The 27262-nt window shown below is 38.1% G+C and overlaps 2 protein-coding genes and 1 pseudogene across 7 annotated transcripts in view; 1 reads left to right on the forward strand and 2 right to left on the reverse strand.

Moving 5' to 3' along the window:
• The window catches only part of ZNF37A (zinc finger protein 37A), a 109230-nt gene extending 87334 nt beyond the window's left edge, over positions 1-21896 (reverse strand). For all 6 annotated transcript variants that reach the window (XM_041748868.1, XM_041748867.1, XM_041748866.1 and 3 more), the window contains exons 1-2: positions 21760-21896; positions 4682-4777 (exon numbers count right to left, since the gene is read on the reverse strand). The gene's annotated coding sequence lies outside the window, so the exon portion shown is untranslated. The remainder of the gene's footprint in view (positions 1-4681; positions 4778-21759) is intronic.
• LOC121487301 (zinc finger protein 33B-like) overlaps positions 1-21896 on the reverse strand; it is a 57199-nt gene extending 35303 nt beyond the window's left edge. The window contains 4 exon segments of the mRNA XM_041748861.1: positions 4682-4777; positions 5044-5188; positions 19804-19833; positions 21760-21896. Of these exon segments, the coding sequence (XP_041604795.1) occupies positions 4682-4777; positions 5044-5188; positions 19804-19833; positions 21760-21774 (286 nt within the window). The 5' untranslated portion in view covers positions 21775-21896.
• Positions 15150-16333, forward strand: LOC121487311 (annotated as a pseudogene).
• Positions 21897-27262: the final 5366 nt, after the last annotated feature.

Raw genomic sequence — 27262 nt, forward strand, 5'->3', positions numbered from 1 at the left:
ACCAACTTGCATACTCAGAATATATCTTACTTGGTCATAGTGTATGATGCTTTTTATACATGACAGGTTTCTATTTGCTAATTTTTGTTAAGGAATTTTGCTTGTAGTAAATTTATGAGAGATATAGGTCTATAGATTTGTTATTGTTTCCTGTTCTGTTGTTGTATGGTTTTGGTATCAGAATAACAAAAAACCTGTTAGGAAGTGTTCCCTGTTTCTATTTTTCTGGAGGCCACTGTGTAAGATGACTGTTAATTCTTCCTTAAGTTTATATGTTTGGTAGTCTTCTACAATGAAAACAGCCAGAAGGGATTTTTTAATCTTTTTATCTTAAATTTCTTTAATTCAAATTACCTATGTCAACGATGATAATCTATGGAACCTTCAAATTATGCATGTCATCTTGAGTTTTGGCAATCTGGAATTTCTAAAGAATTGACCCATCTCTTCTCAACTGTCAAATTAAGAGCATAATGTTTAAATTATCATCCTATTAATGAATGCAGAAATGATATTCCCCATTTTTTCCCTAATATTGGTGGTCTGTCTTTTTTGTGTGTATGTAAAGATTGCTAGGTTTATAAATTCTATTGATTTTTTTTTCTAAGAACTGGCTTTGTGTTTCATTAGGTTTCTCTATTATATATTTTCCTATTTTCAACTTCATTGATTTCTGCTCTTTTTTATTTTCTTCCTCCTACTTGCTGTGGATTTATTTTGCTTTTTTTGCAGTTTCTTAAGGTAGAAAATTAATTATGGACTTGAGACCTTTCATCTTACCCAATGTTAGTATTTAGTACTATACATTTCCCTATCAGCACTGCTTTAGCTGCCTCCCACATAAATTGGTGTATTTTTTTCATTCAGTTCTGTGTATTTTTAAAATTTCCTTTGATTCATGTTTTACTTACATGTGTCTTGTTTCATTCTGGGTTTGGGTATTTTTCTATTGACATTCTATTACTGATTCATAGTTTGATTTCCTTGTGCTGGGAGAACAAAGCACAATTTCAGTTCTGCTAAATTTACTAAGGTTTGTTTATGGCTCAGGATGTTGTATCTTACGAATGTTCCACAGGCACTTGAGAAGAATGCATATCTTGCTGTTTTTAGGTAGTATTCCACAAATGTTTATTCAATCCTATTGGTCCATGGTGTTCAGTTCTGCTGTTAATTCATATCTGCTGTCTAGAAGTTCTACCAATTGCTGAAAGTGTAGTAAATTCCCCAAATATAATTGAAAATTTGTTTATTTCTCCTTTCAGTTAAATCAGTTTTGATTTGTGTACTATGAGGTTCTGTTGTTTGGTAGGGTCACGTTTTGGATCACTGTCTCTTCTGCTGGAATATTGCTCTTTTTCTCTCATGATTTTCTTTGTTCTTGAGACTGTTTTATCTGCTATCAATGGAGTCAGTATTGCTTTTGTTTTCATTAATGTTTGCATAGTGTATTTTTTTCTATTCTCCACCAACCTCCCTACGTTGTATCTGAAGTGAATTTCTTTGCAAATAACATATTTATGCATCATTTTATACTGTCTACACCTCAACTGGTGTATTTAGATCATTTACATTTACAGTAGACACTGCTAACATCATGGTTTAAGTTGCCATTGTATTTTTCTGTTGTTTTCTCATTCATCTGTTCCTAATTTATTTTCTTACTGGTTACCTGAACATTTTTTTAAATTCCATTTTTATTTGCTTATAATATTTCTTTTTTTTTTAATTTATTTTTATTTATTTATGATAGTCACACAGAGAGAGATGAGAGAGAAGCAGAGAGAGAAGCAGGCTCCACGCACCGGGAGCCCGACGTGGGATTTGATCCCGGGTCTCCAGGATCGCGCCCTGGGCCAAAGGCAGGCGCTAAACCGTTGCGCCACCCAGGGATCCCGCTTATAATATTTCTAAGTGTTTACTTCGTATAGTTTTTTAGTGGTTGTTCTAGGTATTTAAGTCCATTTCTAGGTAAAATGCCCATATATAATTTATCACAGTCTTCCTGGATCAACATCTTACTACTTCAAAGGAATTATAACACTTTAATTCCAATCAAATCTCTGTATTCTATCTTTTAAATTATATCACTCCCTCCACATGTAGAACATCAAATCATATGATATTCTAAATTTTGCTTCAACAATCAAATATGATTACAGAAACTCCTGAGACAAAATTCCACTATATTTACCCCTATTTTTGCCACTTCCAATGTTTTTTTTTTTTTTTCTTTTCTGAGGTTCCAAGTTTTCTTGTGTTATTTCCTTTCTCTGGAAACTTCCTCTAGCCATTTTTAAAAGATAGGTATGCTACCAACATTTTCTCTTTGTTTTCCTTTCTATGATATCTTCGGTTGTCATTCTTTCATGAATATATTTTCACAAGCCACAGAAGTTTTGTTTGAAAGTTCTTTTCTTTCAGTACTTGGAAAAAAATATTTTATTTCCTTCTAGCCTCTGTAGTTTCAGATGAGAAATCCACTATTATTTCCAAAGGAAATGAGTTCATTTCTAACTTTCACAATTTTTTCTCTTTTGTATTCAGAAATTTAATGATGACATGCCATTAGTGTGGATATCTTGGATTTCTCTGAGTTCAATCAGATTCTTCAATGAGTACTTCCATGCCTTTTGCCAAATTTGGGAAGTTTTTAATCATTAGTCCTTTAAATACTTCAAGTACCACTCTCTTGTCCCTTTCTGTTCCTCTGAAGATAGAAATGTTAGTTCCTTAGTTAATCCAAGTACAGAGAGAATCCAACCTCTTCTTATTACCTCCATGCCTTCCAATTTTGATTAAATGACCTTGATCACCCTTCAGGAAAACCACAAGGGTCCTCTAGTGAACTATATGAGTACTTAGGTTCTTCCCAATATTTTCTCTGTAGAGGTAAGAAAGATCTTATACACGTAAATAAGATGTCACTTGTTTACCAAAATACACTAGTAAGAATTAAAATCTTTAGTAAGATTTATGATATTCATCTTTTGGACCATCGCTGCCTGACATCATTTCCTACCCCACCTCCCATCAATCATTCCCCTTTGGCCACTGTGACCTTTTTTTTGCTATTTCCCAAGAAAAAACCAAACATATTCCTGCTCACTGGCTTAGCAGTTGCTATCACCTCTGCAGAGAAGAGGCAGGATCTCCACAGCTCACACAATCCTTTCATTCAAATTCTACTCTGATGGTGATCTCCTTAAGGTTTACCTTCACTACTCTTCTTAGAGTAGCACTGTCAATTTAACTCTGATCTAATTTCTAGGATAATTTTTACCACTACAGAGCTTTAATACACATAAGTATCTGGTTTTAGTGCAATGCTTTTAATTTATATTTGACATAAAGCTGTATAAATTTACAATGTACAACCTGTTAACTTGATATTTATATACTGTATAATTGCCACGGTACTAATAACACTTCTATTATGCTACATAATTACCATTTCTTACGAATGATTGGAATAATCAAGTTCTAGTGTCTTAGCAAATTTGGTTATTACAATACAATATTGTTTATATTCACTATGTGGTATATTAGATCTCTAGGGCTTATTTACTACCTGTTACACTTTTATACCCTTAAACAACATCTCTCCTTTCCCACATCTCTCCACCCACTGTTAATCACCATGTTATTACTCTCTTTTATAATAAGTTTGGCTTTTCTAGATTACAGATATAAGTGATACCATACGGTATCTGTCTTTCTCTGTTAGACTTATCTCATAATGCACTCAAACCCTCCATGTCGCAAGTGGTAGAATGTCCTTTCTCATGGCTGAATAATATTCTATTATTTACACGTACCTATTTTCTTTATCTATTCACCCACTGGTGGACACTTAGGTTGTTTGTGTATCTGGCTATTGTGAATCATGCTGTGATAAATATGAGTGTGCGTATTCTCTCTCTGATATACTGTTTTCATTTCCTTTCAGTGTATTCCCAAGTGGAACTACTGGGTCATATGATAGCTCTAGATTTCACTTTTTGAGTAATCTCTATTCTGTTTTCCATAGTAGTGCATCAATTTAACTCACTGCCAACAGTGAACAAGGATTCCCTTTTCTCCACATCCCCAACAACACTTGTTATGTCTTGTCTTTTTGGTGCTAACCATTCTAAATGGTGTGATATGTGGTTTTGATTTGCATTTCCCTGATGTTTAATAATGTTGACCATCTTTTCATATATTTGTTGGCCACTACTACTTGTATAAACTCATCAACATTTGTTTCTTTCAGTACTATAGCACTTAGACAATAGTAAGTACTCAAACCTTATTTGACTCAAAAAAAAAAAAAGAACATATGAAAGAATGCATGATGATGGGAGGAATGCGGTGCAATGGTGGTAAGGTGGACAACCGAAACTGCTTTGAGAAACAGAGCAATGAAGAAAAACAACAGTAAAGATGAGGTAGGGTAGACAAAGGCTGGTCTGTTGACAGATGTTAAGAATGGTAAATACTCAAAAAGAACTTTTTTTTGTAAGAGTCGTATCTGGAGATTTGGTTCAAAAATCAGTATTCCCAGTTACTTTCAAGGATTAAAGAGATATTCTAAAGAGATATTCTTGAAAAAACATCTCAAAGTTTTCAACTTCTGGATTAGTCATGGGAAAATAGTAAATCCCCCAATGTTCATCTGTAGAGTATACATTTATTCTACCTGGGAAGCTCTGGCTTGGGAATTCTTCCTCCAATATCCATGGCTCCTCTCCTTGCTCTAGCCTGAAGATTACTTCTGGTTTGGTAACACAATACCCTGTCAAAATAGAAAAAAAATAGGATTCAGACCAGATGGTCTAGACTGCAGAGCCTCTGAAAGAGGAGGAAACTTCTGGAGCTGCTCAGTGAAGATGCTACTGAACATTTCACTGAGAGGTTAAACACAAATACCTTTCTGGTGCCCAAAAGGGATCATCAACAGATTCCTGAGTTCCAATATCATTAAACTCTACAGTGTCAATATGCTTCATAATTAAAAGAATTAAAACATGCTATTTAGAATTACATAAAAACAGACCTTACCCAGTAAGACAAGGTTACTGTAGTTCTCCAGCATCACATCTCTATATAAGGACCTCTGAGTTGAGTCCAGGTGCTGCCACTCTTCCAGGGTGAAGCCCACTGTCACATCCTTAAATGATACTGATCCCTGGAATTTCTGTTCAATCTGCAATGTTCAGAATTGGATGACATGGAAAAAGCTGTATGGGAACCAATCTTTACCATGATTACCAAAATAGTTTGTAGAATATTTGTTTGGCTTTATTCTTTGAGGGAGGATGAGAAACCATAACCAAAATATTAATGCAATTGCCTTAATTCATAAAAATTATAAAATCTCACAATGTATCTGGGACCTTGCTAGTTTAACTGAGAAATGCTAAGATTAATAAAATTGCTCTTGTATCCAAGTAGCTTACAAACTGGTAAGGAAACATGCAAGTAGTATAACTGCTCAGGTGAAAGTACACAGCAGATAGATTACATAAGGAAAAACTAAGTTCTATTTTGAGCTTCACTGAACAACAGCTATTGGAGAAACAGTAATACCATGCTCTTCATGAACACAGCGCCATGACAAGCAAAGGCAAAGCTCCTTTAATACATTCAGGAAATGAGCAAAGGGCAAATAGCACAGGAAAAGTTGAGGACCTAGCTTGGAGCTATGATGACAGAAAGGGTCATAAGAGAAGTAATGGAAAGGATTACAGAGTAATTTTAGACCAAGCCTCCAAAGCATGTGATCACTTCCTACCTTAAAGAATATTTTTGAGTACTACACAAGTTTATATTTATGAATTATAGAAATAAACTAATATATTTTATGAAATTTTTAAATTTTTTCTCAATTTTAAAATGTAAAAAGTCAGCTTAATATTTTATTTCACTGCAATACATATTCTAGGTTCTAAGTCTTCGATTCAGAGATGATAATTAAGATGTGTAAAAAATGAGAAGGGAAGATTTTGGAACTACCACACTTGAAATTGCTGTAGAACATACAGAAGATATCCAATTGGATTATTTGGGATATCATTTAGAGTGCATACCTCTTCTTTAGCACTCACTGTTTCAAAGAAAGGGGAACCAGAGAAGAGATCTGAGTGTATATTTAAATTATGTGACCAGGCTTTTCTTTATAGAACTAATTCTCTCAGAAAAGGAAAGGGAAAGCTAAAGAACAAAAACCACCACTTACATAACTACTATAACAAAAACCGTGAAGCAAACAGAATTGGTAAAAGGAGAGAGTGGTAGAACATGGTCAACAATCATTGGCAGAAAGTTTCCTCAGGGTATATGCAAAAACAGCTGTATAAACACAAGTATCACAACATAAGCAAGGAAACTCAGGAAAAAAGAAGTTGGATACTGTATTTTAACAAGATGTATCTTAAATGTGAAGCCTAATACTGCAGGTCTAGAATGAAAATAAGGATTTGACAAACAATAATTTGGTAGTGTTTGAAGTCACTGACAATGAATCAAGGCTCTCAGAGAAGACACTGAAAATAATCAAGAATGCAAGATGAGGAAAAATCACTTTTTAACTGGCTTAAAGAGAAAGAACAGGCCATGAAGGAATTTCCTGAGGGTGTAAATAAGTATAAGAATGAATAGTTTTAAAAACAAAGAAATGATGATATGTTCATGTGAGTATAAACACAAAAGCATGATTTAAAAAAAGAAAAAACTCTTGGTAAACTAGAAAGGAATTTCCTCAATATTATAATGGATTTTTATATATACCTACAGCAAAAATGGTTCAATTTAGGGGTGACTGGGTGGCTCAGTCAGTTAAGAGTCTGACTCTTGATTTTGGCTTAGGTCATGATCTCAGGGTTGTGAGATTGGGCCCCAAGTTGGACTCTGCACTCAACGGGGGAATCTGCTGGAGATTCTCTTTCTCGCTTTCCCTCTGCCCCTCCCCTGCTCATGCACATGCATATGCTCTCTCTCTCCGCCTCTTAAAAAAAAATTAAGGGGTATATGTGTGTGCATGCACCCACACATGCATATACACATGCACATGCGTGCATATACACACACATAAAAACTCATCAGACTTGACACTTAAGTTATATGCAGTTTACCTCAGTGAACTGAGAAAAAGATATTTTTTGTAAATTATAATACATGTTAAGTTCTTGGCATAAAATTGATAGACTGTTCATTAAACTAACAGACTGAAACACAAGATTCTGAAATATCACAGCAAAACCAAAACACCTCTTTGGGAGTGACGTGGAAATGTAGTATCATCCTGATGTTCTTTTCTAGCTTGGATGAAAGAGAAGATGGAAAATCAAAAGATCTTGATAAAACATTACTCAACAAAGATGCATTAACAGAGAAATACAGACTCAATTATAGCAGTAATGTCCTCATAATCAAAACTAGAAAGCAGCAATCTATCAAATTAGGAAAAAAAGAAAATAAATTTGACTAGCAGTGAAAAAATACATCGAATGTATGACAAAAACTATAATTAAGTAGAACACCCAAAGGGTTAATGATGTTATACTAGGATATACAGCAAACAAAATTATAAAATAAAACCCAAAAAGCCTAAGCTATAAGATGGCATATGAATGTGCTAAATTTCTTACCAATGACAAACATAACTGATTTGAAAACAAAACCTGCCACAAGTTGTAAGATCAAAAAAAAAAAAAAAAAAAAGAAAACAAAATAATGGGCAAATATCAAATACACTGCAAAAACAAAAACAAACAAACAAAATATATATATATGCAAAATAGGGGTGCCTGGGTGACTCGGTCGGTTAAGTGTCTGCCTTCTACTTGGGTCATGATCTCAGGGTCCTGAGATCAGCCCCATGTTAGGCTCCCTGCTCAGTGGGAGGTATGCTTTTCCCTCTCCCTCTGCTCCTTCCCCCACTCATGCTTTCTCTCTCTCTCAAATGAATAAATAAAAAAAATCTTTAAAAAATATATAAGCAAAATAAAAGATGGTTTGGCTTAATTCACAGCAGATAAGGTGACACTAAGGCCTAAAAGAATGAAATGACCAAAGATGACTCTTTAAGAAATCATTTATCTTTTTTAGCACCAAATGCCAGAAAAGCAACATTTAAAGAAAATACAACTATAAATATGAGGATACTTGAAGATACAGAGTCACCTATCTATGGAAATATAGGAGATACACTCACATATCCATGAAATATATTTTGTTTTTCTGAAGAGAATATCACATGAAATCCCTAAAGAAACAGATGTTTTGGGTAGAAACCTTAAGGAATTACCAAAATGGCTTCAGAAAAGGGTAGAAAAGTGTAAAGACCAATAACCCGAAATAGGATTGAATAATCAACTGAAGGTCTTCAAGATCTACCATGGAAAAAGACAGTTTCAGATGTTTTCATGATTAAAAGACAGACTGAGCCACCCAGGCACCTCTAGATTAGAGAATATTTTTAGGTGAATTAGCAAAAATATGACATACCAAAACTTGTGAGACACAGTTACAAAATTATGCTTAGAAAAAAAAAATGACCCTCGATAGGTCTTCTAAGCACAACATCTCCAAAGAAACGAGAGCTTTAAATGATACACTGGACCAGATGGATTTCACAGATATCTACAGAACTTTACATCCAAACTCAACTGAATACACATTCTTCTCAAGTGCACATGGAACTTTCTCCAGAATAGACCACATACTGGGTCACAAATCGGGTCTGAACCGATACCAAAAGATTGGGACAGTCCCCTGTATATTCTCAGACCATAATGCCTTGAAATTAGAACTTAATCACAACAAGAAGTTTGGAAGGACCACAAACACGTGGAGGTTAAGGACCATCCTGCTAAAAGATGAAAAGGTCAACCAGGAAATTAAGGAAGAATTAAAAAGATTCATGGAAACTAATGAGAATGAAGATACAACCATTCAAAATCTTTGGGATGCAGCAAAAGCAGTCCTCAGGGGGAAATACATTGCAATACAAGCATCCATTCAAAAACTGGAAAGAACTCAAATACAAAAGCTCACCTTACACATAAAGGAACTAGAGAAAAAGCAGCAAATGGACCCCACCCCCAGCAGAAGAAGACAGTTAATTAAAATTCGAGCAGAACTAAATAAAATCGAGACCAAAAGAACTGTGGAACAGATCAACAGAACCAGGAGTTGGTTCTTTGAAAGAATTAATAAGATAGATAAACCATTAGCCAACCTTATTAAAAAGAAGAGAGAGAAGACTCTAATAAAATCATGAATGAGAAAGGAGAGATCACTACCAACAACAAGGAAATACAAACGATTTTAAAAACATATTATGAACAGCTGTACGCCAATAAATTAGGAAATCTAGAAGAAATGGACGCATTCCCGGAAAGCCACAAACTACCAAAACTGGAGCAGGAAGAAATAGAAAACCTGAACAGGCCAATAACCAGGGAGGAAATTGAAGCAGTCATCAAAAACCTCCCAAGACACAAAAGTCCAGGGCCAGATGGCTTCCCAGGGGAATTCTATCAAACGTTTAAAGAAGAAATCATACCTATTCTATTAAAGCTGTTTGGAAAGATAGAAAGAGATGGAGTACTTCCAAATTCCTTCTATGAGGCCAGCATCACCTTAATTCCCGAAACCAGACAAAGACCCCACCAAAAAGGAGAATTACAGACCAATATCCCTGATGAACATGGATGCAAAAATTCTCAAGAAGATACTAGCCAAGAGGATCCAAGAGTACATTAAGAAAATTATTCACCATGACCAAGTAGGATTTATCCCCGGGACACAAGGCTGGTTCAACACTCCTAAAACCATCAATGTGATTCATCATATCAGCAAGAGAAAAACCAAGAACCATATGATCCTCTCATTAGATGCAGAGAAAGCATTTGACAAAATACAGCATCCATTCCCGATCAAAACTCTTCAGAGTGTTGGGATAGAGGGAACTTTCCTCGACATCTTAAAAGCCATCTACGAAAAGCCCACAGCAAATATCATTCTCAATGGGGAAGCACTGGGAGCCTTTCCCCTAAGATCAGGAACAAGACAGGGATGTCCACTCTCACCACTGCTATTCAACATAGTACTGGAAGTCCTCGCCTCAGCAATCAGACAACAAAAAGACATTAAAGGCATTCAAGTTAGCAAAGAAGAAGTCAAACTCTCCTTCTTCACCGATGACATGATACTCTACATAGAAAACCCAAAAGCCTCCACTTCAAGATTGCTAGAACTCATACAGCAATTTGGTAGCGTGGCAGGATACAAAATCAATGCCCAGAAATCAATGGCATTTCTATACACGAACAATGACACTGAAGAAAGAGAAATTAAGGAGTCAATCCCATTTACAACAGCATCCAAAGGCATAAGATACCTAGTAATAAACCTAACCAAAGAGGTAAAGGATCTATACCCTAAAAACTATAGAACACTTCTGAAAGAAATTGAGGAAGACACAAAGAGATGGAAAAATATTCCATGCTCATGGATTGGCAGAATTAATATTGTGAAAATGTCAATGTTACCCAGGGCAATTTACACGTTTAATGCAATCCCTATCAAAATACCATGGACTTTCGTCAGAGAGTTAGAACAAATTATTTTAAGATTTGTGGAGAATCAGAAAAGACCCTGAATAGCCAGGGGAATTTTAAAAAAGAAAACCATAGTGGGGGGCATCACAATACCAGATTTCAGGTTGTACTACAAAGCTGTGGTCATCAAGACAGTGTGGTACTGGCACAAAAATAGACACATAGATCAATGGAACAGAATAGAGAACCCAGAAGTGGACCCTGAACTGTATGGTCAACTAATATTCGATAAAGCAGGAAAGACTATCCACTGGACGAAAGACAGTCTCTTCAATAAATGGTGCTGGGAAAATTGGACATCCACATACAGAAGAATGAAACTGGACCACTCTCTTTCACCATACACAAAGATAAACTCAAAATGGATGAAAGATCTAAATGTGAGACAAGATTCCATCAAAATCCTAGAGGAGAACACAGGCAACACCCTTTTTGAACTTGGCCACAGTAACTTCTTGCAAGATACATCCATAAAGGCAAAAGAAACAAAAGCAAAAATGAACTATTGGGACTTCATCAAGATAAGAAGCTTTTGCACAGCAAACGATACAGTCAACAAAACTAAAAGACAACCTACAGATGGGAGAAGATATTTGCAAATGACATATCAGATAAAGGGCTAGTTTCCAAGATCTATAAAAAACTTATTAAACTCAACACCAAAGAAACAAACAATCCAATCATGAAATGGGCAAAGACATGAACAGAAATCTCACAGAAGAAGACATGGACATGGCCAACATGCACATGAGAAAATGCTCTGCTTCACTTGCCATCAGGGAAATACAAATCCAAACCACAATGAGATACCACCTCACACCAGTGAGAATGGGGAAAATTAACAAGGCAGGAAACCACAAATGTTGGAGAGGATGCGGAGAAAAGGGAACCCTCTTACACTGTTGGTGGAAATGTGAACTGGTGCAGCCACTCTGGAAAACTGTGTGGAGGTTCCTCAAAGAGTTAAAAATAGACCTGCCCTACGACCCAGCAATTGCACTGTTGGGGATTTACCCCAAAGATTCAGATGCAATGAAACGCCGGGACACCTGCACCCCGATGTTTCTAGCAGCAATGTCCACAATAGCCAAACTGTGGAAGGAGCCTCGGTGTCCATCGAAAGATGAATGGATAAAGAAGAAGTGGTCTATGTATACAATGGAATATTACTCAGCCATTAGAAATGACAAATACCCACCATTTGCTTCAACGTGGATGGAACTGGAGGGTATTATGCTGAGTGAAGTAAGTCAATCGGAGAAGGACAAACAGTGTTTGTTCTCATTCATTTGGGGAATATAAATAATAGTGAAAGGGAATATAAAGGAAGGGAGAAGAAATGTGTGGGAAATATCAGGAAGGGAGACAGAACATAAAGACTCCTAACTCTAGGAAATGAACTAGGGGTGGTGGAAGGGGAGGAGGGCGGGGGGTGGGGGGAATGGGTGACGGGCACTGAGGGGGACACTTGACGGGATGAGCACTGGGTGTTTTTCTGTATGTTGGTAAATTGAACACCAATAAAAATTAATTGATAAAAAAAATAAAAATAAATAAATAAATATAAATTAAAAAAAAGAAAAAAATGAATCTTTAGTAGTATATAGCAGAAAACAGTTAAAAAATCAGTAAGTATCTGTTTTTTTTTTTTTTTAAGAAAAAGAGCAAGTTATAGCTAATATATGAACAATGAATTACAATACCTACATACGGTAGGAAGACAGAGGACAAAACCAAGTCTGTGCCTTGACAGTTCTTTGGCAAAACTAATCAAGTGATAAAGAAGAAAGGCTCATTCACCAATACCCGGCACAAAGAAAGAACATCCCTATACAGGTCCCATGGTCTATGGAAATATAGTGAAGAAATTATGGACCAATAAATTTGAAAACTTGAGGAAAAAGGTCACTTTCAAAGAAAAAATCTACACGTCAAAACTTTTTTTGGAAAGATTTTATTTATTCATGAGAGACACAGAGAGGGGGCAGAGACACAGGCAGAGGGAGAAGCAGGCTCCCTGTGGGGAGCCTGATGCAGGACTCGATCCCAGGACCCCAGGATCACGACCTGAGCCAAAGGCAGATGCTCAGCTGACTGAGCCATCCAGGTGCCCCAACACTTATTTTTCACAAAAAGAAAATCTAGGGGCACCTGGGTGGCTCAGTCAGTTGAGTGTCTGTCTCTTGATCTTGGCTCAATTCTCAATCTCAGGGTCATGAGTTCAAGCCCTGCATTAGACTCCATGCTGGATGTGGAGCCCACCAAAGACAGACAGATAGATAATCTAATGCTGCATGTCTATTAAGGAAATTGAACCTATAATTTAAAATATCCCCACGGGTGCCTGGACAGCTTGGTCGATGGAACATCTGACTCTCAATCTCAATCTTGCGAGTTCAACTCCCATGCTAGGCACAGAACTTCCTTAATGAGACAGAAAGAAAGAAATCTTCCCATGAAGAAAACTCCAGGCACAGCTGGCCTCAAATATTAATCATACCTAAGAAGTTGCAACAAAATAAAACAAAATCTTATAGAGAAAGCAAGAGGAAATACTCAAGAATTATGTTATAATTTCAACATATCCTTGATACTAAATACTAAATCCTAATAAGAACATATCCTTCTGCCACCCCCCCCCCCCAAAAAAAAAACCCCTTACTAATCGATCTTTCTCATGGACACAAATATAAAAACCTAAAACAAAAGTATTACCAAACGAAAACCAGAAACACAGAGAAAGCATACCATGGTCCAGATAAATTTCTTTCAGGAATATCTAGTTAGTTTTATATTTAAAGATTAATTTAATTCATCAACTAAGAAAATAGGAGACAAATCATATGATGATTTCAATAGGTGTCCAAAGCTAATAAAATTTAATAGGCACTCATGAGAACAAGAAAAACTTTATATAAAAAGGAACAGAATGGGACATCCTTGAGGTGATAAGAAATGTGAAATAAGGAGTGCCTGGATGGCAGCTGACTCTTGGGTTTCAGCTCAGGTTGTGATCTTGATGTTGTGGGATCTGGTCCCTGGTCGGGCTCTGTACTCAGCAGGGAATCTGCTTGAGATTCTCTTTCTCCTTCTGCCCCTCCTGCGCATGTCTACATGCCCTCTCTTTCTCTCTCTCTCTCAAATAAATAGTAAGAAAAAAATAAGAAATGCAAAATAATACAGCAACAAGCACATATAGAAAGGAAGACTTTCCCTTTGAGAACAGAACCAAGACAAGGAAACTTATTCTTGCTTCTACTTAATATTATACATTGGGGGACCTAACAAGGTAATAAAAAAACGTTAAAAAATTGAAAAAAAGGGGTACCCTGGTGGCACAGTCAGCTCAGTGTCTGACTCTTGGTTTCAGCTCAGGTGGTGATCTCAGGGTTATAAGATGGAGCTCTATGTTAGGCTCTGTGCTAAGTGCAGAGCATGCTTAGAGTTCCTCCCTCCCTCTCTCCTTCTTTGCCCCTCCCTGCCACGCTCTCCCACCTCAAACTTAAAAAATCTTTAAAAATTGAGAAAAGTAAATAAGAGCATCACTATTCCCAGGTTATATATATGTATATGTAACAAATCCAAATAAAGTAGAGATAAATTATTAGACGTAGTAAATTAATATAGAAAAATCATTGGGTTCAATAGCAATATATAACTAGCAGGTCAGCAATTAGAAAGTGTAATTAAAGATACACAGAAAAAAACCACTAAATACATAGCAATAACTCTAACAATAAATAGGTATGCAAGAGCTCCACAGAAAACTTAAAATTAGGGATCCCTGGGTGGCGCAGCGGTTTAGCGCCTGTCTTTGGCCCAGGGCGCGATCCTGGAGACCTGGGATCGAATCCCACATTGGGCTCCCGGTGCATGGAGCCTGCTTCTCCCTCTGCCTATGTCTCTGCCTCTCTCTCTCTCTGTGTGTGACTATCATAAATAAATAAAAATTAAAAAAAATTAAAAAAAAGAAAACTTAAAATTACTAAAGACTTCTATAAATGTAGAAAACATACCATGTTCACAGATAGTAGATTCAGTATCAAAAAATGAGCAACTTTCTCCACATCTATTTATAAATTCAATTCAACTCCAAGTAAAGTTCCAGCACATTATTTTGTGAATACTAACAATATTTGTATGGGAATGCAAAGGGCCAAGGAGAGCCAGAATCCTGTTGAAGAGGGAAAAAATGCGGAAAGATGTACACTACTAAATATACTTATCAAATGTGACACTGGCCTAAGAAGAGACAAACTAGTGGAACAGAACTAACTCCATAAAGAACCCAGACACAGATGTATACAGTATTACAACATATATCACACTGCAAAACAGTGGGGAAAGTCATTTTTCAAAAATGGTTCTTAGATAAACAGTATGGGGAAAAAGTAACTTATCTACTTCATATAAAAGTGAACATCAGGAGGTACCAAGGTGGCACAGTCAGTTGAGCATCCAACTCTTGGGTTTAGCTCAGGTCATGATCTCACCGTGAGATCAAGCCCTGCGTCAGGCTCTGAGCTCAGTGAGGAGTGTGCTAAAGTCTCTTTCTCCCTCTGCCTCTCCCTGTGCTCACTAGAGCTCGAGCTCTCTCTCAAATAAATAAACCTTTTTAAAAAAGGAAAAAAGTGAACAGCAGGGACATTGTGCAGATGGTCAGCACCATGAAGATCTGGACTTCAGACTGCATCTTTGTCCATCAGAAACTATTACATCAGCTGCAATGCAGAAATACTCAATGTTGGAGTTGACATACTGGACAGACATACAGACCACTCTGGGAAGCAGCACAACTAAAGACTTCTCAGAACAGAGTGGAGACTGCCTTCCATTTGAAATCTCATACCAGTACAGCAAGAACTAAAACATATGCGAGACATTCTGTAATTGATCCTGCAGAGAAAATGATGCAACTTAAATCTACTAATATTTCATTTACAAATATGGCTTCAGTAGTTTGTACATATACTATACCCTCAGGACCCAGAAAAAAATTCTGACTCAAGAAGCCATAATCACTGTAAAAGGAGTAAGCAGTTACCTTGAAGGACTGAGGGCAAGTACGATAACTTCAAATGTCAATAAAAGCTTAGAAGCAATGGAATGGGTGATACATAAATTAAATGCTAAGACTGAAGACTTGGCAGCTTTGGCGAGAGGGAACATGAGGATACCACCAATGGTGGCAGCAGGTTTGTAAGAGACATAATGATGAAAGTTGGTATACAACACCCACTCCCCAACTCTCAAGCTGGCAGTATATTTGTTATTTAAAACATAAAAATATATTTTAGGTATAATTTTTTTTTAATAAGCTAAAGCGAAGCTATATGACTTTTGATCAAAACAAAGAGGTGAAGGGTTTCTAAATAAAAAGGATCATCCGAAGGTAGTACTGTCTGAAACGACCACCTAAATTTTTGATGAGTCTAGTATTTATGTGAAAATTTAACAATTTCTGAAAAATACCTGGAAAATTGTATTAGCATATTAAATCTCCTTTAAGGTAGAATTTTAAAGATTTTCATGCATTAGAACTCTACCTGGTTTTGGACTGACCCCAAAACAAAGCAGAGCCACTCAAATACACACAATTACCCTACTAGGATAAACACCAACAGCCTGCATGAGGGAATGCTCTTTAAAAGAGAAATTATGAGGGTGCCTGGGTGATTCAGTCAGTTCAGCATCTGCCTTTGGCTCGGGTCATGATCTCAGGGTCCTGGAATTGAGCTTCTTTGAGGCAGAGTCCCTGCTCAGCAGAAAGTCTGCTTCTCCCTCTCCCTGTCTGGCCCCCTGCTTGTGTGAGCACCCACTCACCCTCTCTCTCTCTCAAAAAAAAAAAAAAAAAAAATCTTTAAAAAAGGAAAAGTATATACTTTTAAAAGACATTAATCTGTACATCTATAAACCACTATTAAAAACCACAGTGTTTTCTTTGTTACTTAGATGACATTTTTGGAGTGAAAATTATCATTAAAGTAATACATGACTCCAACAACAAAAAGGGATTTTAGTGTATTAAAGAGTACTGTATTAATTTGCTACACTTTTGTAACTTAGAAAAGGTACTACTTTCCTTGGATTTCTACTTTATGACTTTGTATGCTATAACATGGGCTTATGACATTCCCTGAAGAAATAAAGTCATCCTGGAATTTCATAGCACTCCAAACTTAGAGAGAACAGCTGTTCACATATTTTAGCATTTCACATTTGCCTAACTTATCAATGGCTCTACAATTGCTAAAGCACATGTCAGCTTATTTGAATATAATTATTTTTTGAAGTAATTGTGACCACAAAACATCTTTTTTTACATGAAAAGCTGTATGTCATTGAAGAAATTACTCAAATGATGTCTTTCTGAAGCATAAATCTGAGGTACTCAGTGTTTTTAATAAAATAGTGCAACTGCAGGGGGGTGGGGGGGGGAGAGAAAAAGTGATAATGAGAAAAAAGGCACTGATCTAAATTAAGCACTACATGAACTGCTTTGGAGCTTTTATTTTTGGGAAATCCTTATTTTGGATGCCAAGGGGCAGCTGCACCTAAAGAACAATCCAATAAATGTACTTTGTTTCATATTTTGTAGAAGGCAATTGTCAACCAGTAAATAATACTCTTGATACTTGTAATTATTACACAAGGAGTATGTATGTATGTTACATACAGAGTATGTAAGATTTACTTATTTATTTCAAGAAGAGAGTGCACACAAGTGGGAGGGGCAGAGGGAGAGGAAATTGCAAGCAAACTGCCCTGAGGGCCGAGCCCAAGGGGGGGGCTCCACCTTACAAGCCCGAGACCATGACCTGAGCCCAAACCAAGTCAGGCACCAACCAGGCACCCTCCAATAAGGTTTTTGATTATTTTTTGCAACTAGAAATGGTTTTTAGAACTGAAATAATATTTCAGCTAAACAAAACATTGCTAAACATTGACATTTGATAAAAAGTTGCCTTCTATAATTTCTGTAAATTATACTTGCTCTGAAAAAGGTGTGATGCCTTAATGATAAAAAGATTTCTAAACAACAAAAGTAAGTATCAAGTCCATTTAAACAAGCATAAATGTGAAAGAAAGCCAAAACAATACACATTTTAAAAATAACATGAGAGATTATATACATGGCCTTAGAGAAGGAAAATTAATTTTAAATAGGACACAAATGACACCAACATTAACAAATTTAATAAACTAACCTAAGGATCTGGAAAATTTTCCTTGTAAAGAGCAAATTTGCTGTAAAGACAGCAAATTTTTAGGCCTTGAGGGCCAGATGACCTCTCTCCATTATTTCACTACTCAACTCCACCACTGAAGCCACAGATTATACACAAATGAATCACCAGCGAGGTAACAGGTAGGGATTGTGAGAGGAGCACGAGGGAGGCTTTAGAAGTGCTGCCAGTGCTTGTTTTGACATGGGCGCTGGATATGTAATAATTCATTGAACTCTAGACTTAAGATTTATAGATTTTTGGGATCCCTGGGTGGCACAGCAGTTTGGCGCCTGCCTTTGGCCCAGGGCGCGATCCTGGAGACCCGGGATCGAATCCCACGTCGGGCTCCCTGCATGGAGCCTGCTTCTCCCTCTGCCTGTGTCTCTGCCTCTCTCTCTCTCTCTGTGACTATCATGAATAAATAAATAAAATCTTTAAAAAAAAGATTTATAGATTTTTTAATATACTTGCTATACATACAAAAATAGGATTTATTAAAAAATAAAATACATTTTACTTTAGCAATTGAAGAAGGAAGAATGCCTTCTTCCTTTCAGTAGGAAAGGAAACTGAAACCTGTGTATAAAAAAAAGCACTACATATTGATAGATTTTGCACCTAAAGTAGTAATAGAGAGAAATTATATCCTTACATGGACATAATAAAAAGCTTTATACAGTAAATTCATCTCCAAAAAAAAAGTTACAAAACATAGCCTATAACCATAGATAGCTGAAGGAAGGAATAAAGGTAAAAGCAGAAGCTAATAAAAATAATAGTAAAGGGGAACCTGGGTACCACAACTGGTTAAGCATTTCAGCTCAGGTCACGATCTCAAGGTTGTGAGACTGAGTCCCACATCAGGCTCCACCCTCAGCATGGAGTCTGCTTGAGATTCTCTTCCTCTGCCTCCCTCCCTGTGCTCACACGTATGTAAGCATGTGCACTCTCTCTCAAATGAATATTTTAAGAAAAAAAAAGGAAAAACAACATAGTGAATATCAATAAAACCAAAAGTTGGTTCCATGAAGAATAAAATATTATGTCAAAAATTATTCACCCCAAAATAGAAAAACTATTAGGAACAAAATGGAACAAATTAAACATTTTAATTTTTTTTTCAAAATTTTATTTAAATTCTAGTTAACCTACAGTGCAATATTGGTTTCAAGAGTAGAGTTCAGTGATTCATCACTTATATACAATACCCAGTGCTCATCAATACCTAAGTGCCCTCCTTAATACCTATCACCCATCTAGCCCATTCCTCTCCCGCCTCCCTCTATCAACCCTCTGTTCTCTGTCTTCAAGAGTCTCTTATGGCTTGTTCCCTCTCCCCCAACCCCCACTCCCATATACTGATCTGTTTTGTTTCTTAAATTCCACATATGAGTGAAATCAAATTTAGTATTTTTTAAATTAATTTATTTATTTATGATAGTCACAGAGAGAGAGAGAGAGAGGCAGAGACACAGCCAGAAGAAGAAGCAGGCTCCATGCACCGGGAGCCCGACGTGGGACTCGATCCCGGAGACGGGGACTCGATCCCCGGTCTCCAGGATCGCGCCCTGGGCCAAAGGCAGGCGCCAAACCGCTGCACCACCCAGGGATCCCCAAATTTAGTATTTTTTAAATGATTAAGAATACTGTAGAAAAGTTTATGGAAAAAAATACTGAAACAGAATTATGATGATCATTAAAAGAATAACACTTTTGACCAAGTGGGGCGTGTTTTAGAACACAAAGATTAGTTATTAAGAAATGTGGAAATGTTAATTCAAGAGACCTAAAAAGAAAAATTACATCACCATTCCCATAAAATTTAAGAAAGCATTTGGAAAAATTAAACTCTAATTTTCAATAAAATAAGACTCAAAGGATACTCTGTAAACATAACAAAATCTATCTCAGTCCAAAGCCAGCAGCATGCATAAAGGAGAAGAGACATGGCAGGCATTCCAACTCACATGTGTTGTGTTAGTCCTTTCATTGTGCTCCTTATTTTTTATAGGTGGAAAAAGATAAAATCAGATCCTTTCATCACATTATATTAAAAAAATTCCGGATTAAGGTATTAGATATTACAGAAAAGTCTTACTAGAAAAAAGACAAAATATAGAAAAATTTCAAAATTAGGCTCCTGGGATCAGGAAAACAAGAATAAAAAATACAAGACACAAAAGGGTTGCATTACAATATAAAACTTTCAGGAAAGATATTATTATATTAAAAGACAAAACATATGAAGAGAAGATAATTACAACAATTTTAAACAAAAGACTACCATTTAAAATACACAGGGAATTCTTACAAAACTCAGTAAACAACCTAAAAAGCCAAAAATTCATGAAAGTTGCACAAACTCAATAATCAGAAAAATGGAAATTAAACAGTGAAGTTTTTCAGTCTTTAGTGTAAAAATAATTTTTATATCTAGGGAGAAGAGAGAAAAGTAGTCTTCTAATGAGTAAGTTTACCTAGAAAAATTAGAAATCTTCGTATGCCATACCTCAAAAATATTAATCACTGGACTCTAGAACAGTTATTCTTTTTTTTTTCTTTTTAAGAGCAGTTATTCTTAAACTTAATGTGTATCAGCATCCTATGGGCACCTCATTAAAAACACGGATTGCTGGGCCTTGCCCCCCAAATTTCTCTTCTAGTAGTTTTGGAAGGGCACATAAAAATCTGCATTTCAGATGAGTTTCGAGGTGACGCTGCCATTTTTGGCTAAAGAATCTAACTTTGAGAAGCACTGACCCAGAGTCTGGAGATACACTTGAATGTACGCAGAGAGAACAACGATATTCACAGCAGCGTTTACATTAATGCAAAGTGGAAATTACCAAAATGTCCACCAATAAAATATAGTATTTAGAATACAGTGCACCCATACAGTGGGAAAAACAGAGCATTAAAAGGGATAAGCTACATATGGATAGATCTCAAATTATTGGTGAACTAGGAGAAAAAAATGGCTATATTGTATACATTAAGGTAACTGATGTATTTTTAGAAGTCCTCAAAAACAATGAACAGTATTGTTTAACAATATTGTTTTGTTTTTCAATGTTCATGTGGAGATAAAATGATAAAGCTAGTAGACAAAAAACTGAAACTGAAACAATAGGGCACAATGCGGAAGACTCCAAGAAGGAGCCTCAAAAGAGTTGTATCAGAAGAGGACAAAGACAACTTGCTGGGTGCATAGTCAATAATGGAGCAGTTCTCCAAGGAAAGTAATTCCAACTGAAACACTGGCGACCTTTACCCAGAGAGATCTCAAAAAGTAGAGGGGAAAGAATAAGACAAAACTCTGTGGGATGAATCTGACTGGGAAGCTCAGACACATTTACCAGAGAACCTAACTCTGAACCACCTGCTGTGCACCTCATATACACAACCTGGCTAAAGTGTTATGGAGAGTTTTTGTAACAGGCAGGCAGGCCATTCATTCCTCTAAATATATCAGGTTTTGTACCAGGATCAAACAAGACCATTATAAAATTAACTACCTGAACTAGCTCTTGGACTCTATTACTCACCATAAGGAACAGTTTTAGGCATTCATTTCGGGGCTGTCACTGGAAGATTATCCACCATGTGTCCCTATGTTAAAAGTTATCTTCCAAGAAGTCTTTGTGTCTTAAAAAAAAAAAAACAGTCTATATCCAAAACACAGTGTCTTCCTTTTCCCAGGATTATCAGAAACCTCAGAGATGTATCTCTGGACCAACTTAGAAACTCAAATATAGAATGATCAGTATCACATACAAGACAACCTGGCCCTCCTACTCAACTGTTACTTCATATTTTCTGTAAAGTTAGATCTTTATCTATTACTAATTTTCCATCTTAACATATGGACTCGTACAAATCTCACAAAGTCCACCATGAAATAAAGTGAGGAATGAACAACTTACCTGGAATTCGTTCATTTTCTGCTGTCTTGAAAAACGCAGGCAACTCTGAAGATATGTTGGGTTACAAGAAGAGGAGCGGGGTCATGGGAGACCTGGCCTGGCTGGGGGCTCCTTAAATCCTGGCGCCCTATAAAACTGCACATATCCCAGAGGGGAAGAATGTCAGTACCCCTGACCTTCAGAAGGGGCGGCAGATGTTCAGAGATCACCTAACATGACTCCCATGCTCTTGGGCATAAACATTTTTCGCTGGGTAAACGCATATACTTGCTCCCTGAGTATTCAACAGTTTAAACTTCCCTTCAAGCTCACAAAAAATCTTTAAATAAAAAAACTGGTTTAAACAAAATATATACCCAGTGAAGAAACGTTGACTCTTCACCAAAACTGTTGTAAAACTACTCCCGACTGATGTTGTTTATCAGGTGCCCTGGACCTCTGGTTAGGGCTTTCACAGAAAGCTGTGAAAAGCAGCGCTTTAAGGAAAGGTCTGGGCTTCAATTTCTATATCTTGGTTGCCATTTCTCAAAAGTATCTTTTAAATTTGTTTTTCCTTGCAAGGAAAAGCGGGCAGTTCTGTCTCGAGAGTCAAGGACACGACTTTTCCTCTTCGCCGCTAACGTACTGTGACTCTGAACAAGTCACTAACCTTCAAGAGGGGGAAACTCCTTTTTTTTCTTTTAAATGAGACAACAGAATTCTTGAGGATCCTGAATGCGAGGGCACCGCACAGCAAGATGCAGTGATGGGCACGCCTGGGGAACTGCTCGGACTCCAGGAAGGGCAAAGGGAGAACCGAGGGAACCGGGTCTCGCCGAGCGGTGCGGCAACTGAAAGCAGCCCTGACAGGTGCCCCAGCCCCGACCCCGCCGCGCCCGCGCCCGCGCCCGCGCCCTCCCCGCAGCGCCCTCCCCGCAGCGCCGTCCCGTTCGCACGAGCAGCGGACCCCCGCCGCGCACGCGCACAAGCGCTCCTACTGCGGCCTCCGGAGCGCGGCCTCCGGAAGCGCGCGGCACGCTCGGCGGAGGAACTGGTGACCGGATGCCCCCGACCCTAGTCCTGATGGAGCTGTCCCCATCGGGCCGTCGGGGGAGTCCGCGGACCTGCTCCACGCCCTCGGGCACCGACCGCCCACCCCGGACCTGCCGCCCCCAGGTAGCGCGGCGCGCTCGCGGGCACTCGTCCGACCGTTCCGGGCTCACCTGTCGCTCCCTCGTCGCAAGGCACTGGCCCGAGGAAAGCGCGGAGACTCCGCGGCCCGGGAGAAACCTCTCGCGCGAGACCCGAGGAAAACGGCGAGGGGAGGGGGGCGGAAGCAAACAAAGGCAGGAGGAGGAACCGGGCATGCGCAGAGCGGGGACGTGCGGGCCGTCCGCGCCGAGACTCGCTGCCTTTCCTGGCCGACCCCGGCGGGGCGGGATTGGCCGAGAGCTGGGTCCCGTCCTCCCCGCGGGAGGAAGCGGGGGCTCCGGAGATGCTGACCAAGCAGCTGGAGCCCGCCAGAGACGCCCGCAAGCTACGGGTTATACAGCTGAGGTCTCTGCGGGACCTGCCTGGTAAGTTCACTCGCAAATACTGGGAAGTAGATTCCATCGATACAGTAAAAGAACATCAAAAAAAAAAAAGAGTATCTGGCACCATCAGGGATTCTGTGAGAAAATGAAAAGCCAAGGGCTGAGGCCGGACTCAAGAAAGCTAGTTCAAAAATCATGAAAGCAATAAATGAACAATGTAGATGAACCAGAAAATTGACCCAGTCGAAAAAAGATAGACCTTTATTCATTCACATAAGCATATTCCTTCCTGTGTGACAGGAAGATTATCTGACTGAATGGAGAGCCACCCTTCCACAGAATGAGTCAGTATTCTTTGACAACATTCCTCTAAGCATCTCAATAAACTTTTGTATATACTTGTTTCCTCTTTGATTTTTTTTGCGTACCTTGATGTGTTCTCTACAAAAGCATTCAGACCTCCAGGGGGGTGTTGTCCAGTTACCGGCCTGACCTAAGGGCATGGCGGGGGTAAGGCCTCTGGGCCGGGGGGGGGGGGGGGGTGTCCCACCCCTGTTGTCAGAGAGGGATCAATAGGGCTACATGTGGGAGAGCTAGTAGAAACCAGAGTCACAGAACTGCTGGGATTAGATACCAGTGATGGTCGCACAACTCTGTGAATGTACTTTAAACCAATGAATTTTCTCTTAAAGGAATGAATTTAATGTGAATCATATCTCAATTTTTAAAATACTTTAAAAAAATAAAAAGCTGTAATGTACTACTAGTGGCCAAGGTGAAGGGCCATTGCCAGAGTAATGTTACAGAGAGCATCCTGCAAACAGGAAGAAGGAGCTTGCTCCTCCTCTAACACTGTCCTCCAAGCCTCCTGTAGTTTGGAGGACAAAACAGCCAGCAGTCCCCTACAGCTCAATAGGTTAAGTGCCCTACTCTTGATCTCAGTTCATGTCTTGATCTCAGGGTCATGAATTAAGGACCCATGTTGGGCTCCACACTGGATGTGAAGCCTACTTAAAAAAAAAAAAAAAAAAACTTCTGGTTATGCAGAAGTACACTAACTTACATGGGGGTTGGTTACAAAATACATTAAGAATTTGGTTTACACAAATATTTAAGACATCACATTTTTTAAAAAATATACTGGAGAGAGGTGCTAGGCTGGTTCAGCTAATAGAGCATGCAATTCTGAATAAGAGGGTCATGAGTCTGAGCCCCATACTGGGTGTAGAGATTACTTTAAAAAAAAATGTACCAGAGAGTGACACCAGCATGATGGCAGCGTAAGATGTTGGTTCCTCCTTTTTCTCTACTACTTAGACATCCATCCATAAACAAAAATGTGTTGGTGGGAGTTGTGGAACCCAACACTATATGCCAAGAGACCCAGAATGAGTCTCCTCTACCTGTGTACCTACTAATAGGCAGGCAGACCTTAGTAAGTGTTGGGCCCAAGATTGCGAATCCGAGAAACCACCAAGGAGCCGACACCAATGCAAAGCACACAAGGGTTTATTAGCAAGCTCGAGCTTGGGTCCAAGTATATCCGACACAGCGGAGCAGGGACTTGGACCCCGAAGTGGGTTACAGTTGGGTTTTTATGGGCTGGTCTAGGGGATTTCCAGAAGGGGTGGAGGAATTTCTTAAGCTCTGTTTTCATTTCAATACGGGACTTTCTGTCAAGGGTGTTCTGTCTTAAGCTCTGCTTTCATTCCGATATGGGACATTCTGTCAAGGGCGTTCTGTGGTTTTTCCTGTAACTGAAGTAGGGTAAAGCTCAGCTCTTGTTCACAGGGGCCTGAGATGGCTGCACTTGTGCTAACACTAAACTTGAGGTGGAATGGCCTTAATTTTCTGCAGCACAGTAAGAGCTGCAGAACCAAAACAGCCAGCAAACCTGTCCCAGTGTCTTTTGCCTTGGCTGGGATAACAACCTGGAGAGGTCTCACCTAGGACAGATGAATGGTAAAGAAAATATAAACACACACACACACACACACACATACACACACACGGGAATATGATTCAGCCACAAAAAGGGAAAACCTGCCATCTGCAATAGGGTTACACCTTACACCTTGCGGGCATTATGGCAAATGAGATAAGTCACACAGTGAAAGACAAATATTGTATGACCTCACATGTGGAATCTTTAAAAAAACAACCACCACCAAAATCATAGTACAGATTGGGGGTTGCCAGAGCCAGGGTATGGGGAGTGAGTGTAACCAAAGGAGATGAAAAAGTACAGATTACCAGTTACAAGAGAAATAAAGGCCAGGGGATATAACGTTTGGTATGGTAACTATAGTTAACAATCCTGGATTGTATTTTGAAAGGTGTGAAGATAGATCTTAAAATTTCTCATCATAAGAAAAAAACCTGTAACATTTTGTGATAATGGATGTTAACTATGCTTATTATGATAATTATTTTACAATATATATATGTGCTAAATCATCATGTTGTAAACCTAATCTTACACAGTGTTTCATGTCAATTACATCTTAATTTAAAATACTGTCCAAGCCACTTATATATTCAATGCAATCCTATCAAAATTTTAATGGCATTTTTCACAAAATAAGAAATAAAATAAAATGTGTATGGAACCATAAAGACCGTGAATAGTCAAACCAATCATGAGAATGAACCAAGCTGCAGGCATCACACTTCCTGATTTCACACTATACCACAAAGCTGTAGTAATTAAAATGGTATGGTATTGACATAAAAGTAGCCAGGTAGACTAGTGGAACAGAATTAAGAGTCCAAAACTAGACTCATGGATTTATAGTGAACTAATATTTGACAAAGGATACAAAAATGCTCAATGTGGAAAAGATAGTCTTTTCAATAAATGGTACTGGGAAAATAGCCACAGGCAGAAATACGAAACTGGGCCTCAGTCTTATACCACTCAAAATTAACTCAAACTGGGTTGAAGACTTAAACATTAAGACCTGATACCATAAAACTCCTAGAAGAAAACATAGGGAAGAAGCTCCTTGACAATGGTCTTGGTAATGATTGTGTGGACATGGCACCAAAAGCCCAGCAACAAAGAAAAACAATCAGCAAGTGGGAGTATATTAAACTAAAAAGGTGTTTTGCTACACAGCAAAAGAAACTTTAAAAAGATGGAAAAGCAAAATAGGTGAAAAATATTTGCAAACTATATATTAGAAAAATATACAAGGAACGCTTATAACTCAAAAACAATGAAAATCTCATTGCAGCTTAGTCGGTTGAGCATCAGACTTCTGATTTCACCTCAGCTCATAATCTCAGGGTCATAATCTTAGGGTCAGGAGATCCAGCCCTATGTTGGGCTCCAAGCTCAGTAAGGAGTCTGCTTGAGATTCTCTCTCTCCCTCTGTCTCTCCACCCCATTCTCTCTTTCTGTCATAAATGAATGAATGAATGAAAGCTTTCTTAAAAACTAAAAATGAGCAGAGGTGCTAAATAGGCATTTTTCCAAAGTAATTATCTACATGACCAAGTACATAAAAAGATGCTCAGCATCACTCATCATTAGTGATATGCAAATGAAATCCAAATGAGAGACTACCTCATACCAGTTAGGATGGCTAATAACAAAAACACAAGAAATAACATGCGCTGGCAAGAATGCAGAGAAAAGGGAACCCTTGTACACTGGAATGTATATCAGCATATCTACTCTAAATAACAGTATGGAGGGTCTTTATAAATTTAGAAAAACAACTCTCATATGACCCAGCAATTCCACTAGTGAGTATATACCCAAAGAAAATGAAATAGGACACTGAAGAGATATATGCACTCCCATGTTTATTGCATTATTAGTCACAACATGCAAGATAGGGAAAAAACCTAAGTGTCCATCAACAGATGAATGGATGAAGCAGGTGTGCTATATGCATACGCACACACACACAACAGAGTATTATTCAGCCATGATTTAGTAGGAAATCTTGTCCATTTGTAATATGAATGGACCCTGAAGGCAT

The sequence above is a fragment of the Vulpes lagopus genome, chromosome 3 (assembly GCF_018345385.1).
Source record: "Vulpes lagopus strain Blue_001 chromosome 3, ASM1834538v1, whole genome shotgun sequence".
NCBI classification, from domain to species: Eukaryota; Metazoa; Chordata; class Mammalia; order Carnivora; family Canidae; genus Vulpes; species Vulpes lagopus.